Genomic DNA, 14,292 nt, shown 5'->3' with positions numbered 1-14,292 from the left:
TTTGAAACACGCTGCAGTGCGATGGAAGTCTGAATGATGCAGACAAATCTAGGGACTTAGAGAAGACTCCGGCCCCCACTCCCGATTCCATCTTGGAGCCGTCAGTGTATATTTGGATGTCGTCGACCCTTATGCCCGGGTTTCTCTTCCACTCGTTCCTGCTTGGAATGGCGGTATTACAACCGTACTCAAACTTCTGTTTGCGAGGGTAGTAGTCTGTCTCGGTGCAACATGTACCATCCGGAAGTTTCTTTAGGGTACTACTATGCCCTTGCTGAGTATTCTTCAACACCCAGACTCGCTGAGTCTCAGTGCGGTTTGTGACGATGTACAAAGTATATGCAAGTCGATCGGAAGCAGGTGCTAAATGGGGTCTAAAGCAGCTGTGGGGCAAGTGCGTCCAGCCCATATGGCACCAACGCACGCAGTCCGCTGGACTTTTTGCAGGCTGCTGAGATTGTAGCTCTTACTTAGAGCTTCCCACCAGACTATGGAACCATAGGTAAGCACCGGTCGCAGCACCGCCTCGTACGTTCAAAGTACCATGCTTGGCTTGAGTTCCCATTTCTTACCAAACATTGATTTCCAGGCATAGAAGGCAATGCAGGCCTTCCGTACCCGCTCTTTGATGCATACTTTCCAATTCAACTTGCAGTCAATTGTTAGTCCCAGATACTTGGTACTCGATGACAGGGTTAGTTGCTGGCCGGTTTCTGGGTATTCAACAGAAAATGTTTGTTCGGCATTTTATTTATCTTCCTAATGGGGAGTACTCTCGCCTCATTGTGTAGGTGGTGTTCTGGGGACATTATTTGTCAGGCCTGTAATTTCTTCCTGACTTCAAAATTGTCGCCAAGTTCTAGGAATCTAACTTACCAGGAATCGCAAAATTTCAGTTTCGACAATACTTCTCAAATGTCCGCTTCGTTCTCCACCGGAAATTATTCTTACAACTTGTCTCATTTGCATTTGAATCATCTAAATTGTCTTCCAAAAAATTCCAAGATTATCTAGAATGGTGTGTATTGGAACGATTTTCCGTCATCCCTGGTCAAATTTGGCTTGGATACAAAAGAGTTTCGGCGTTGCGGCATCATCAGTTTCATTTTTCGTTCTCTTACTGATGATGGCGCAATGCCGAAACCGGTTTGTCTTCAAACCATATTTGATGGCGGCCACCGTGATGTGATGGTAGCTTGCTCCGCCTACCACACCGTATGCCCTGGGTTCACACCTCGGGCAAAGCAACATCAAAATTTTAGAAATAAGGTTTTTCAATTTGAAGAAAATTTTTCTAAGCGGGGTCGCCCCTCGGCAGTGTCTGCCATGAAAAGCTCTCAGTGAAAACTCATCTGCCTTGCAGATGCCGTTCGGAGTCGGCATAAAACATGTAGGTCCCGTCCGGCCAATTTGTAGGGAAAAGCAAGAGGAGCACGACGCAAATTGGAAGAGAAGCTCGGCCTTAGATCTCTTCGGAGGTTATCGCGCCTTACATTTATTTTTTTTTTTGTTTTAACGGAAACTGTACATGTACAATATACATCAATTATCCACGCTGTCGGAAAATCTACAAAACCAAACGAATCAGTTCACTAGAATGTTCTTAATAACTTTTCCCTTAGGATGTTGAAAACTGTTTTGCATTAGCGATTTTGAAACTTGTTAATTTTGTCTCTCTCTTTACATCATTTTTTACATCATTTTGTCTTTCATTTACAGAATTTGGATAATTGGAAATCGTCGCGTAGAAAACGTGTCGAACATATTATCGATCGAGTTGTTGAAGTGAAAAAACTTGAGTTAGAAGAACACGATCGAACACGAAGAAAATCGAAAACGTTTTCTGAAATGATTGAAGAGAGGTAAGCATAGATTGCAAACTAATCAAAAAAAGTATGAGAGGTAGTATTAGTTTTGATGGTTTGAGTATCGAATGTCACTTCGTTTATTGCATTAGGGCGCAGTTTTTCAATGAAAGTTTAAATCCAGTTAAGTAAAATAGAGTATAACATTGCCACTTTGTTCGATAGCATAAAATTTTACTGCTAATCTTAGGTTAAGCGGCCGAAGTGTCATGACTAAACTGTAGTAAATTTTAACCGGAGTTTAAACTTGCACTGAAAGGCCGGGCCTTGGTGCTAGTGAAAAGTACTATATTCATACGTGAAGATCAAATTCGAAATTACCCACCACTATTTTAACAAAAAATTTTCCTTATAGTAATCGTTTTTTTATTATTTTATTTCTTTACACATTCCCAGAGGCGAACGTGGTGGTCGCGGTCGTGCCAAATTAGCCACCTTAGCCGTTTACAACGAAGACGAATCGAATGATTTAAGCGATCTTGGCATTGGCACTAGTAGTGCCAGCGGTAAAAGCAGCCAATCCGAGGATTATGACAACAACAGTGTGCTGGTGAGTAATTAATTTTTTAGACGATATACATAATTTGTCGTTTTTCTCGAACAGAATAAAATATTAGATAAAGGCCAATAAAAAGTAGCGACAGCAAAAATATGATTGACACTGAAAATGAATGTATTTCCCTTCTTGGTTCCTTCATGGTCGTCCGATATGAGCCTGATTTCATACATTATATGAGTTTAAATGGAGTCCCCTAAGACTCCTAATACGCTCACAATAAGCTCAGAATTTGCCTCTAATATGACCCCTTTCGGTGTCATTTATGTGCTATAAATTAGGGATTAGGGCTTGCCCGTTTAGGGCGGATTTTGGATGCAGATCCGAATCAAAAATAGTAAGGGGAGAATCCCTTATATCAGAGTTTTCATTATCAGCTAGGAGGTATAGGAGGTGACATACCAGATAACTCCTCACATGCCAAAGGGGTTCCGGTACATGGTCGCAATCCAACAAAAAATAAAGTGAAAAACTGTCACTTGTATACGGCTGCAGGAGAACTATAAATTAAATTAAATTTTCATTTGAAATAACAAAATTTCAAAGAAAAAATGTGAAATTTTGCTCCGATGCTGATTTTTCAATTTTACACTCTTGGCATATATTTCTGAAACCCATACTTCTCTTACATATTGGACTCCTATCTGACTCATAATTATGAGTGCTTCGAAAATGTCCAAATGATTCCTAAATGATGAAAATTATGATCCGTATTCGAGGAGTGGTGATTTAACAAAGTAACTTAGGGAGAAATTTACATATTTTTTCTTTAAAATTTTTTTTTCATTCAAACAAAAATTAAACAACATAATTTGTATAACATTGATATCTATGTACATATGTATTTCAAACCATCGGCATCTTAACAAAGTAAGTTTTTCACTCATTTTCTGATTTGCTGTGATCGCGGAATTGCTTCATCGGTACGCCCCATCCATAACGAAATGTTACGTAGTATTTTCGTCATCTGAAGACGAGGACTTGTATTCTGGTTTCCTTTCAAAATCCCAATGAAAAAATTGCAATTCCGAAAATTTGTAATTTATTAACCAAAACGAGAGTATGTATATGTATGTATAGGGCTCATAAATGGTCATAAAACAGTCTTTTTGCAGTCCAATGGAAATGAGCTATTTAAGATACCAATAGGTGTCAAATATGACTCATATTTCGACTCAACTGATATACATAGGAAATTTGGATCATATCGGACGACCATCTTAAGAAGGGAAATACGTTCATTTCCCAGTCCTAAATGAGCTCATAAAGAGCGTAAACGTTCCAATTTAGGACTTCTTTCTATCTCTTATATGACTCCGAATGCGTGTAGGGGCGCTCCCAGCAAACATTCCAAGTTAAAAAAGAGCCCGAAAGGGTTGTTTATACTCAGTGTGAGATCATGATGTGATATGAGCCTTTTTTCATACATTATGTGAGTCTAAATAGGAGTCCAATCAAGCTTCCTTTACGCTCATTAACAGCTCATAATTTGCTTCATATATGACTCTTTTCGGAGTCAATTATATGCTTTATATTAGGGATTAGGACTGGCCAGATCAGGGCGGATTTTGGACGCATGACATTAAAAATGGGGAAGCATATCCTCAATATCGGTTAGGAAACAGGAACTTCCAAGGAAACTCATAAAAGAAGGGCATACCGACGTCAGCTTTATTTAAATATACCCAACAGAGCATACCGCGGATGCAGTTTTGTGACTACAATGCACGAAATACTTACAATGTTAAAATGCTGATCATTACGGAGATGATAAGAGAGACGCGTCCATGCTAATATAAATGGGGAACAGCAAGACACATTATAAACTATGATTTTATTCAAACAATTTTTTTTTTTAATAAAATTTTAATTTTAGTTCCGAAGTTGCTTTGTTAAAAGAATACTTTTGGGATATGGCCCATAATTTGCATCATATCGGAGTCATAAAGGAATCCTAATCATCAATCATATTTCTGAGGCTCAAAATTTTCACATATTTTGGATTCTTAAATTATGAGGGCTCCAAAAATGTTTGAGGGGCTATAAGTAATTCTCTATGTATTTTAATTTTTCTTCAAATGAAAAAATTTGCACAGTAATATATTTCAATATTTGTTTCAAAGTTGCTTTGCTAAATATAAGCTTTCGGCATGCGGCTCATAATTTTCTTCATATCAGAGTCATAAAAGACTCCTTCATAGATCATGCATCTGAGTCGCAAAATGTTCACAAATTTCGATCTCTTATCGGATTCCCAAATTAAGAGTGCCCCGTAAATGTTTGAGGGCATGGAACCAAAAGTTTTATTAGATATGATATCGCTGATGTTACCCAACCAATATTTTTATTGTCATCAAAACATGTTATGTTATATGCAAGGTCACAAAACCAATTGACGAGCATGCTGGCGCGATCGACAAAAGATCAATCAGAACAAAAATTAAGCAATCGTACCTAAGTATGTACATATAACAAGCTTGTTTATGTTATAACAAAAAAACAAAAAAAAAAACAAAAAAACACACAAAGATACGAGTTGACATAAATGTTCGACATGACTTTGAAACAATAACATAAAGTAAAGAAAACAATTTTGGGGAACATTACAATTACAACAACAAAATAAAGCATAGCGAAAAAAAATTTAAATTATATGAAATTGGTGCCGCTGTATTGCGTTGTATGCGCAATAATTGATTGTATGCTATTGATTCAATTTCGTTTTATTTGTTTGCGGTGGCATGACTTTTGTCTCAATTCTTGTTGTTTTTTTAATGCTATTTATATTTAGACAGAAGTGCAAATGTTCAGCGATATTGTTATTGATAGCACAATTCTATTAAATAATAGTGTACTAAACAATTTTATTAGCCACACAATCAATCAATTGACAAGCCTTCATAATAAATGTATGTATAAGTAGATATCGTATGCTAGATATGAAAATATTGCGCAATATTATTCATATAAAAAATTATATAAATTTACCAAAAAAGGTAATTTCTTATGTATTTTGATTTTACATCGTGAAAAATCGTTGCATGAATTGAGAAAATTGGAAATATTTGAAGAAAAGATGCACGTGTATGTGGGTCCAATGGGTGTCCAAAATTCTCGGCCAATCTTGACGAAGTTTTCACAGTAAATTCTCGTGATTAGTCAGTATTTTTCTGGCTATAAACCTTTTTTGAAAAGTGGGTAGGCCCCAGGCAACTCAAATTTCAGTGGAGTGGGAGTGAGAATGAGAATGCTAGTGGGAACTTGAGTGGGAGTTGGGCTGGGTGTGGGAGTGAAATTCCGAATTAGTTTGAGAATGTGAGTGTGACTGGGAAAGATAGGAAGAAAGAGCATTTTCTGAAGCTAAAGCGAATACCTAAGATTAAGAAAGGAATAAGAAGGAGATATGGCATATAGAGTAGACGGGGATAGGATAGAATCCCGCAGCGAAAATTGGGGATAGTCACACAGAGCACCAGTTTCGCACTACAAGTTTAATGACCTCCTCCTCAGATGCAGAACGGAACAGTTAGTAACCACACTTCTACCAACAAGGCTTAAATCTGATCTATATGAACTCCAATTGATTACTCAAAGGCAGCGACTATTTCAAAATTATCTACTTTCCAAAGGGGATCATTGGCATTTCGTAAAACATAACAATGTTAAAAATGTAAGTTGAAAGCACTGCGAGAGGCAAAATTAGAACTTGTGCCGTCTATTCATGAGATAGTTTTGCGCTAGTTCGAAACTAGCACAATTCTCCGGAGGGTAGTGATAGCGAAGAGATGGAGCAAGAGTTGCCTCAAAACGCATATCTTTAAAACAGCTGCTCTAACTAACTAACAATACGCCTGCTCACATGTAATTGCTTTAGAATAAAATTGAAAAGCTCTCGAAAATTTCCCAAAAATTTTTGTTTAATTATCTTGAAATAATGACGAAAAGTTTTCTCAAACAATTTCAACACAAATCTGAAATCCTTTATGTGTTCTGGAAATAGTAACCCTTGGAAAAGCCTGAAGATATGCTGAAATTGTACAACAAATAATTTAAAATTAAAACACATGTGGTTCCAAAGATAACTACGACATACGTAAATTGAAAACTATCCCAAAGCAACTCTTAATTTGTCCCAAGATAAGGCCGTGGAATTCTTTAAGTTATACTAAGTAGATTCTGAAACCATCTCCATCATAGTTCTGAAGTTATGCAGAAATAGTCTCGAAACCAAGGCAAAATAATCCCTAAGTTGTTTAGAAGCTGTGCTCCAATTATCGCAAAATTAATACGAGGAAATCGCAAAAATTTTTGTTAGTTGACCCTCAGATCATTCAAAACATACATACCTCTGAAGTGATACCGAAAATATTAAAAATTTTGGCTAAAGAGTCTGAAAAAGAACCAAATTTAGTCTGAACATGAGTTTTAAAGCCATCCGTAACTAACCTAGATTGATACTAAGTTTGTATGAAAAATATCCTCAAACCAATTCAAGAATAATGTATTAAATCTTTTGGGGAAAATGGATTTAACGCAACATCATGATGGACAAGGCGATAGCTGCTTTGACTATAACTTGATAGCTGTTTCGACTATACCTTGTTAATCTCTTCAAAGCCTTTTCCACCGAAAGTGAGATTTAAACCCTCAGTCCTGCGATGGTCGATTTGTTGGAATTAAAAATTGCTTTGAAAATATTTTAAACAAGTTTTCATAAACTGAGCAAAAGGGCACCCCCGCTTTTTAATAACAAACTATTCCATGAATATTTACAAACCAAAATTATTGCCATATAATCAAAAAAAAAAAAAAAACGGTAAACTCACGGCAAGAAAGCCAAATAATGGCGCGTGGTGTAGATGATAGATGTGTACATAAAGTCCTGCCTTAATCAAATGGATCGGCTGCATGTTAAATTGCAGAAAGATTGCATCACAATGGGGATTGTACGAGGCCACGAAATCAGTGGACAGGGGCACGCCGCAGGGAGGGGTGCTATCACCTCTGCTGTGGACGCTGGTCATCAACCAAATGCTCAGGCGATTCGATGAGGACGTTGCAGTTGTCATAAGTGGAAAGTGCCTTCCAACGATTAGCTCTTTGATGGATCGGGCGCTTCGGGATATTCATACCTGGGCATCTAATATCGGGTTGATAGTCAATGCCGAGAAGACGGATATGGTCTTGTTTACAAAGAGGTACAAGGTCCCAAATTGGACCAGGCCTAAGTTAGGAGGGGTGACCTTACAGGAGAAACCTTGCACAAAATATCTAGGAATCATCCTAGACAGTGAGCTGTCATGGAAGCTCAATGTGGAGGAGAGGGTCAAGAAGGCCTCAGCGGCACTCATACATGTAAAAGAATGCTGTGGTGTACGTGGGGCTTATCGCCCTCTCTTTCTCATTGGGTTTTTACAGCGATTGTAAGCCCTATTCTATACTATGGAGTTCTTGTTTAGTGGAAAGCCACACAAAAAACAACATACCTCAAAAAATTAGAGGGGGTATGCAGACTATCGATGCTTAGCATTACGGGAGCCCTGAAAACAACCCCGACAGCTGCACTGTATGCCATTCTGCACATGCCACCTGCAGACCTGTTAGCAAAGAACAAAGCATTAACAACAGCAACCAAGCTCAGTGCCTCGGAGCAGCTTAAGCGCCGACCATATGGCCATAGTAGTATAGCGTCATCAATCACAAGACGAACAGACTACCTGATTCCCTATCTGCGCTTCGAGGGAGATCTTAAGGCCACAATAGAGGTGGACGGTTGGTGCAAAGTGCGCAAATGGCGGACGAGGCGATACATGTGTACACAGATGGTTCCAAAGTAGTGGAAGGAGTAGGGCCTGCGGTATACTGTGCTGATCCGGAAATAAGAATATCCTACAGGCTGCCGGATTACTGTAGCGTTTTTCAAGTGGAAATATTAGCCGTAACCAAAGCAGTAGAAACCCTGGAATAGAATAGCCTAAGCTACAACCGTGTTAACTTTTATATTGACAGTCAAGCAGCAGTTAAGGCAATAATCTCGCATAGCAAAGCATCTAAATACCTGTTACAGTGTAAGCAGTCTCTGGAGAGAATCGGGACAGGGAGAAGCATACATCTATATTGGATCCCAGGGCATATGGAATAGATGGGAATGAAAAAGCGGACGAACTAGCTAAAAAGGGCGCATCCCTTGAAGCTTGCTCCGTAGACGTCCCAATCAGACTGGGCGAGATTAAGCGAAGGCGAGGGGTGCACATGATCGACCAAGCGGGAAAGGTGTGGGTTCAAGCGCGGGCTGTAAAGTGTCGAAGATTATGTGTAGGTCTTACAACCTTAGATTTACAAAGTTGCTTCTATCATTAAAAAGAGAGGACTGTATACTCATGATGGGTATACTGACTGGACACTGCCTTCTGGCGTCACATGCCTTTAAATTAGGCTTGGCCAGTGATAGCAGATGTAGGAAGTGCGGGTTGGAGGAGGAAACAATCGAGCACGTTCTGTGCTCGTGCCCTGCACTTGCCAGGCTAAGACTCCAGCTATTAGGACTGATACAGCTGTCAGATCTAGAAGCAGCAAGTGGCTTAAGTCCTAGGAAGCTTCTAGTATTTGCCAAGAGGACGGAGTTATTTTATAACATAGGTCCTGGTTTTTGACAGGGTTTTTCAGTTTGGTCGTTAAAACAAACTTCTGGTAACACTACGGACTCAATCAGTCTATGTGAGGTCCTCATGGACCGGTTAGTTCAACCTAACCTAACCTAAGGTTGAAAATTTTGGTTTAAATTTTAAACTTTTGGTCTACATATATGACCAAACTTGTTTTGGTTTTAAATGTAGACTTTGCAAAGTTTACAAAGAAACCAGCTCATAGGAACGGTTTTGAATTGAAGTATTTTGTTTTAAATTTGGTAAAAATTTCCATTCAAACATTTCGGCTTAGATTTAAATCTTAATTGTTTAAATATGAAACAAAAAATATTAAAACAAACACTTGAGTTTATATTTGAAACCTTCGAAAACTAGAATTAAAACACTGCAGCTTAAATTTTAGACCAAAAGAGGACCATATTTTAAACCACAAAATCTGCAGTGAAAACTTTTTGGTTTAAATTCATATGCATATATTAAAGCGTTTAGGTAATAACGAGAATATGGACCACCCATCGGTCTAAAGTTTAAAATGAATCCTCAATTAATAATTCAAATCACTCATTGGAAATAATATTTTTCAAATTTCGGATACAAAATTTAAACCTAAAAATACTAAAAATTGGATTTAGCTTCTAATGGTTTATAATATTGACCAAAAAAGTTTAAAGGCAAAACTTTTTGGTTTTAATTTTATTATTTTTTCGAAGTAAAAAAAATATATTTTTCAAGTGTCTGGACTAAAACAGACCCCTTGATATCTTAAAAGCAACTTAAAACTGTTTATTGGAAAATTAGTATAAAAATAATAATAAAATAAAAAAATTTTAAGCACTTCCTTTATATAAATGGACAAAAATCACCGAAAAATGTCTCCTTATATAAAGACATATTCTTGCTAAACTTTGATTTTTAAATTTTGACATAGAAAATGCAAAAATATTTATGAGAAGTAAAAATATAAAAGTGGAGCGCATTATTACTTGGATTGGAAAGTTGGTAGGAAAGAAGACATCAATAGTCAATCAATTGCGCTCCACCTTTACATTTTTACTTCTCATAAATATTTTTGCAATTTCTATGTCAAAATTTCAAAATCAAAGTTAAGCAACAATATTTCTTTATATAAGGAGACATTTTTCGCTGATTTTTGTCCATTTATATAAAGGAAGTGCTTAAAATTTTTTTATTTTATTTTTATTTTCTCCTTTTCTTACATTTTCTCGGTGTCTTAACCTATCTGTTAAGTTTTACGCTTGTAGCTTAATGAGAACTTACATAAAAATCAATACCAAAGTTCCCTCCGTTCCATTTGATTTTTCTAAATATCTCAGCCCGTGCGCCCCCTAGCGAAACTTTTTGTATTGTGTCATCAGCTTCATCGACCTCCGAATTAAGCTCTAAATTTTTAACCCCTAGCTCATCGAGAAGTTACTTAAAACCCGGTTTGAAATTTCCAAATTATTATCTAATTTTTTCGATCCGTGCGCCACCTAACCGAATTTTTTTCTCCTTTTCTTAAATTTTCTCGCGTCTTATGCTATCTGTGAAGTTTTGCAGTTGTAGCTCAATGAGAACTTAAATAAAAATCAATCCCAAAATTCCCTCCGTTTCGTACGAATTTTCTAAATATCTCATACCGTGCGCCTCTAGCGAATCTTTTTGTATCGTGTCATCGGTTGTCATCGACCTCTGAATTAAGTTTAAAATTTCAGTCTCTAGCTCATCGAGAAGTTACTTAAAAGCTGGTTTGAAAATTTTCAAATTCTTATCTAACTATTTCGATCAGTGCGCCACCTAACGGATTTTTTCCTTTTGTTGCATTGTAACGGTGTTCTAACCTATGTGTAAAGTTTCACGTTTGTAGCTCAATTAGAAGTTACTTAAAAATCGATTGCAAGATTTAAAAATCGATTGCAAGATGTATGAAAAGCGGACAAACATTCAACCGACCTAATATAAAGGAAGTAATCAGCAGTAAACTTTGCTAGGTTTAAAAAATAAACTTAAGTTTTTTACCGTGAACTGAATTGGTACCGAAAAACACTTGATAAACTACCGAGCTGGATTCTAATAAGAAATTTTCGCAAAGCTTTCTGTTTACCAAACGCTATTATCGCTTCAGATTTCCTTTGTTGCTCTTGTTGTTCTCCTGTTTAAATTTTATTATTGTTCTTTTTCCCTTTTTTTAGCTGTTTCTCTTGTTGTTTCATTGCTGCTTAAGTTTATGTTTTTTTATTTGTCGTGTTTCATTTTTCTTGTTGTTCTTGTTCTTTTTATTTTGTACTTTATTTTGATATAAATTTGTTCTTTTTCTTTATTGTTATACTTGTTTTGTTTTTTTTTTCAGTTTTTAGGTGTTATTCGTGTTGTTCCGTTGATTTAATCATTTTCACTGTTCTTTTCTTCTGATATTATATTGTAGTTGTGTTATGTAGTCGGATGTTTTCGTTATTCTTTTGCTGCTGTTCCTCCCTTTATTATTATTGATCTTGTTGTTGGTGTTGTTTAGATGGTTTTTGCTCTTATCATTTATTTTGGCACTGTTGTTATTTTCGCTGCTCTTATTCTTAATGCCATTTTTCGTTTGTTCTTTTTTGTCTTGTTGTTTGTACTGTTCGCGCTATGACTACCTTATCTCTTGCACTATGACTACCTTATCTCGTGTTCCTTAAACTGACTGATTTAGTTCATGGCTGAATAAGTATGAACTACAGTTTTATGTCTCCAGGCTTTCGTTCAAAGAGTATATGATGAGGTTTCGTACAACTGTTGCGCCTTCGCAAGGTTCTGTAACAAATACGCCAGAAAAATTACCTTAAAGTTTCACTGTGTGACTTGACGTTAGGACATTAGGACGTATGCTAAATGAATTTAAATTATAATTTTAAAAGTTCCTAGATATTTTGCAATCCCAAGTCTAGATTTTTAACAATTCATAGTTTTGCTTAACTTAGGTTATGTTAAACTTATATCTTTTATAAACCACTAAACATTTATTTCTCTTCTCTTCATCCGCAGAGCGACAACGCCGAACTTGACAAAGCCATACATGAGAACAACCAAAAACCCAGCAGCTTACCTGCACGCGAATACATCTCTTCACCCGGCTATGATACCTCATCTAGCACTGCGCCTGGCAGCTCGCCCGATCCTTGCGAATATACCTACGAAGGCGCCATACAAGATTACAAACAGCGCGTCTCACGCGCAAGTGGCGGAAGTGTTTTAGCAAATTACAAAAACAAAACAAATTCTAAAACAAACTCCTCAAAAGAAACTATAACAGAGTGCAACAACACTACCAACAATGATACATATCCCACACGACGTGGTAGTAAAATTGAAGATCGTCTCATGGGTTTCGAAGTAACCTCACCCAGTGATAGTCAAGAGGGGTTAGAGAAAAAAGTTGATGTACCAAAAATTGATATTTCGAAACGTAAAGAAATTTTCGAAAATCATAATACAAATACAGAACCAAAGTCACTGGGTAATATCGGCGCCGGCACCGGCAACCATGTAGTACCACGTGTAACGCTACGTGATCGTTTTAAGCTAGATGAAAGTGCCAACGGTAATGGTGAGGTTCGAGATTCGACGCTCAAGCGTGAAGTGAAACGTTTGTCGGGTGATATAACGAGCGTACGTTCGCGTATGCAAAGTCTCGAACAACAACAGAATTTAGTCAATTCAATAAACGGTGGTAACGGAGGCTCTAAATTAGTTGATATGCCAGTGCCACCATTGAAGGAACGTTTGTCTAGTTTACAAAATGCTGTAACCAAAGAGGAGATAAAGAAGGCGCCTGTGGCGCTAGTTGATGCACGTCAGCTGGAGATAATGAAAAATGAAGAAGAGCAACACAAGAAACAAATAGAACATGAGAAAAGAGAGCAAGTTGAACAAACAAAAAATAAAGCGATTGAAGTGAATACACCTACGCCACTAGAAGCAACGACGAGCACACAAGAACCGGTGGTGGTTAAAATTGATGCACCCGAAGAGGAAGTCGATCGCGATGATAGTGGCATCCATACCGCTGATGGCGAGACGGATACTGGCATCTCCGAGCAGGAACAGCAACTCAATGCGGCCATAGCAGCGCTAGCACTCGAAGAGCAGCAGCTAACCGAAGCAGCCAATGCGGTCAATCAAATCGAGGCAGAGTTCGATGAGCTTTCTACGAGCGCTGTAAATGCCATCGCTAATGATCTAGCAGCAGCTGCGGCAAACACAGCAACAAAAACAACTAACGAACAACCATGCGAAATGGAATTTAGTGTAAGTTCTACTAACCCAAACAAAACTATGCTTCAACCCAACTCCTCTATAAGTAGTGTTAAAAGTAGTACTAGCTTTGAAAAGGAGGATAATAGAATTGATATAAATAGTAGTAGTCGTAGTATTAGTTGTATTGGTGACAAAGTAGCTAATAATGATGATAAACAAATTCTTACACAAACTGAGCAGGAGGTGTTGGGAAAAAATACTTTAAACATTGCTTCAACTTCTAGTTTACAAAGAAAACCGTCAAACGAAATGGTGCACGCGCGCAATTTACTACGCATGTTCAAAGAGACCTTCAAAAGTGATATTGAACTCGACGAGGCGCAAGAGCAGGAGGTTAAAGAAATCGAGTTGCAACCCTCAAACACTGGTGCTATACCTAAAACGCGCACAATAAATCCAAACGCGCCGCCACTTTTACCAAAGCCTTTGCTAAGTCAAAGTGGTGCAGATATTGTGCGCGCACAGACACCACAATATAACAATCCTATAAGCACACAAATCTTTCAATCTTCCGCTATGACACCCTCTCCTTTGCCCTCATCTTCTCCTTTGCCCTACACACAACAACACGATACTTCTCCTATTGCAATACCACCAAAACCCTCATCTGCCTCAGCTGCAACGCGCGCACCCACACCCCCACCACGATCTTCCCCAAGCGTTATTTTATCTAACGGTGGCTTGTCAATGATTCCGCGTGCCATTAACCCAATCGGCAAACCACCCATGTCACCCAAGTCGACACGTTATATTTTTAGTATGAAAAGTCCCGTTAACAGTCCACCACCCGCGCGTAAACCCACCAGCGGCACCGCTGCATCTGCCAATAACAATCCGTTCAGCATCAATGGACGTGTAGAGATTTTTAATTCAAAGAATATGAGCAGCACAACAACTCCAATCGGTAAACCGCCGACACCAACGCTGAGTG

The 14,292-nt window shown here is 37.9% G+C and overlaps 1 protein-coding gene across 17 annotated transcripts in view; it reads left to right on the top strand.

The window, feature by feature from the left end:
* Positions 1-14,292, top strand: part of smash (smallish) — a 483,421-nt gene that overhangs the window by 424,770 nt on the left and 44,359 nt on the right. For all 17 annotated transcript variants that reach the window (XM_067791824.1, XM_067791791.1, XM_067791784.1 and 14 more), the window contains 3 exons: positions 1,720-1,862; positions 2,262-2,415; positions 12,090-13,352. In XM_067791824.1, the coding sequence (XP_067647925.1) occupies positions 1,720-1,862; positions 2,262-2,415; positions 12,090-13,352 (1,560 nt within the window). The remainder of the gene's footprint in view (positions 1-1,719; positions 1,863-2,261; positions 2,416-12,089; positions 13,353-14,292) is intronic.

The sequence above is a fragment of the Eurosta solidaginis genome, chromosome 1, assembly GCF_040869045.1.
Source record: "Eurosta solidaginis isolate ZX-2024a chromosome 1, ASM4086904v1, whole genome shotgun sequence".
Taxonomy (NCBI): Eukaryota; Metazoa; Arthropoda; class Insecta; order Diptera; family Tephritidae; genus Eurosta; species Eurosta solidaginis.
The sequence above is the reverse complement of the archived record's forward strand: the minus strand, read 5'-3'. Positions and strand labels throughout refer to the sequence as shown.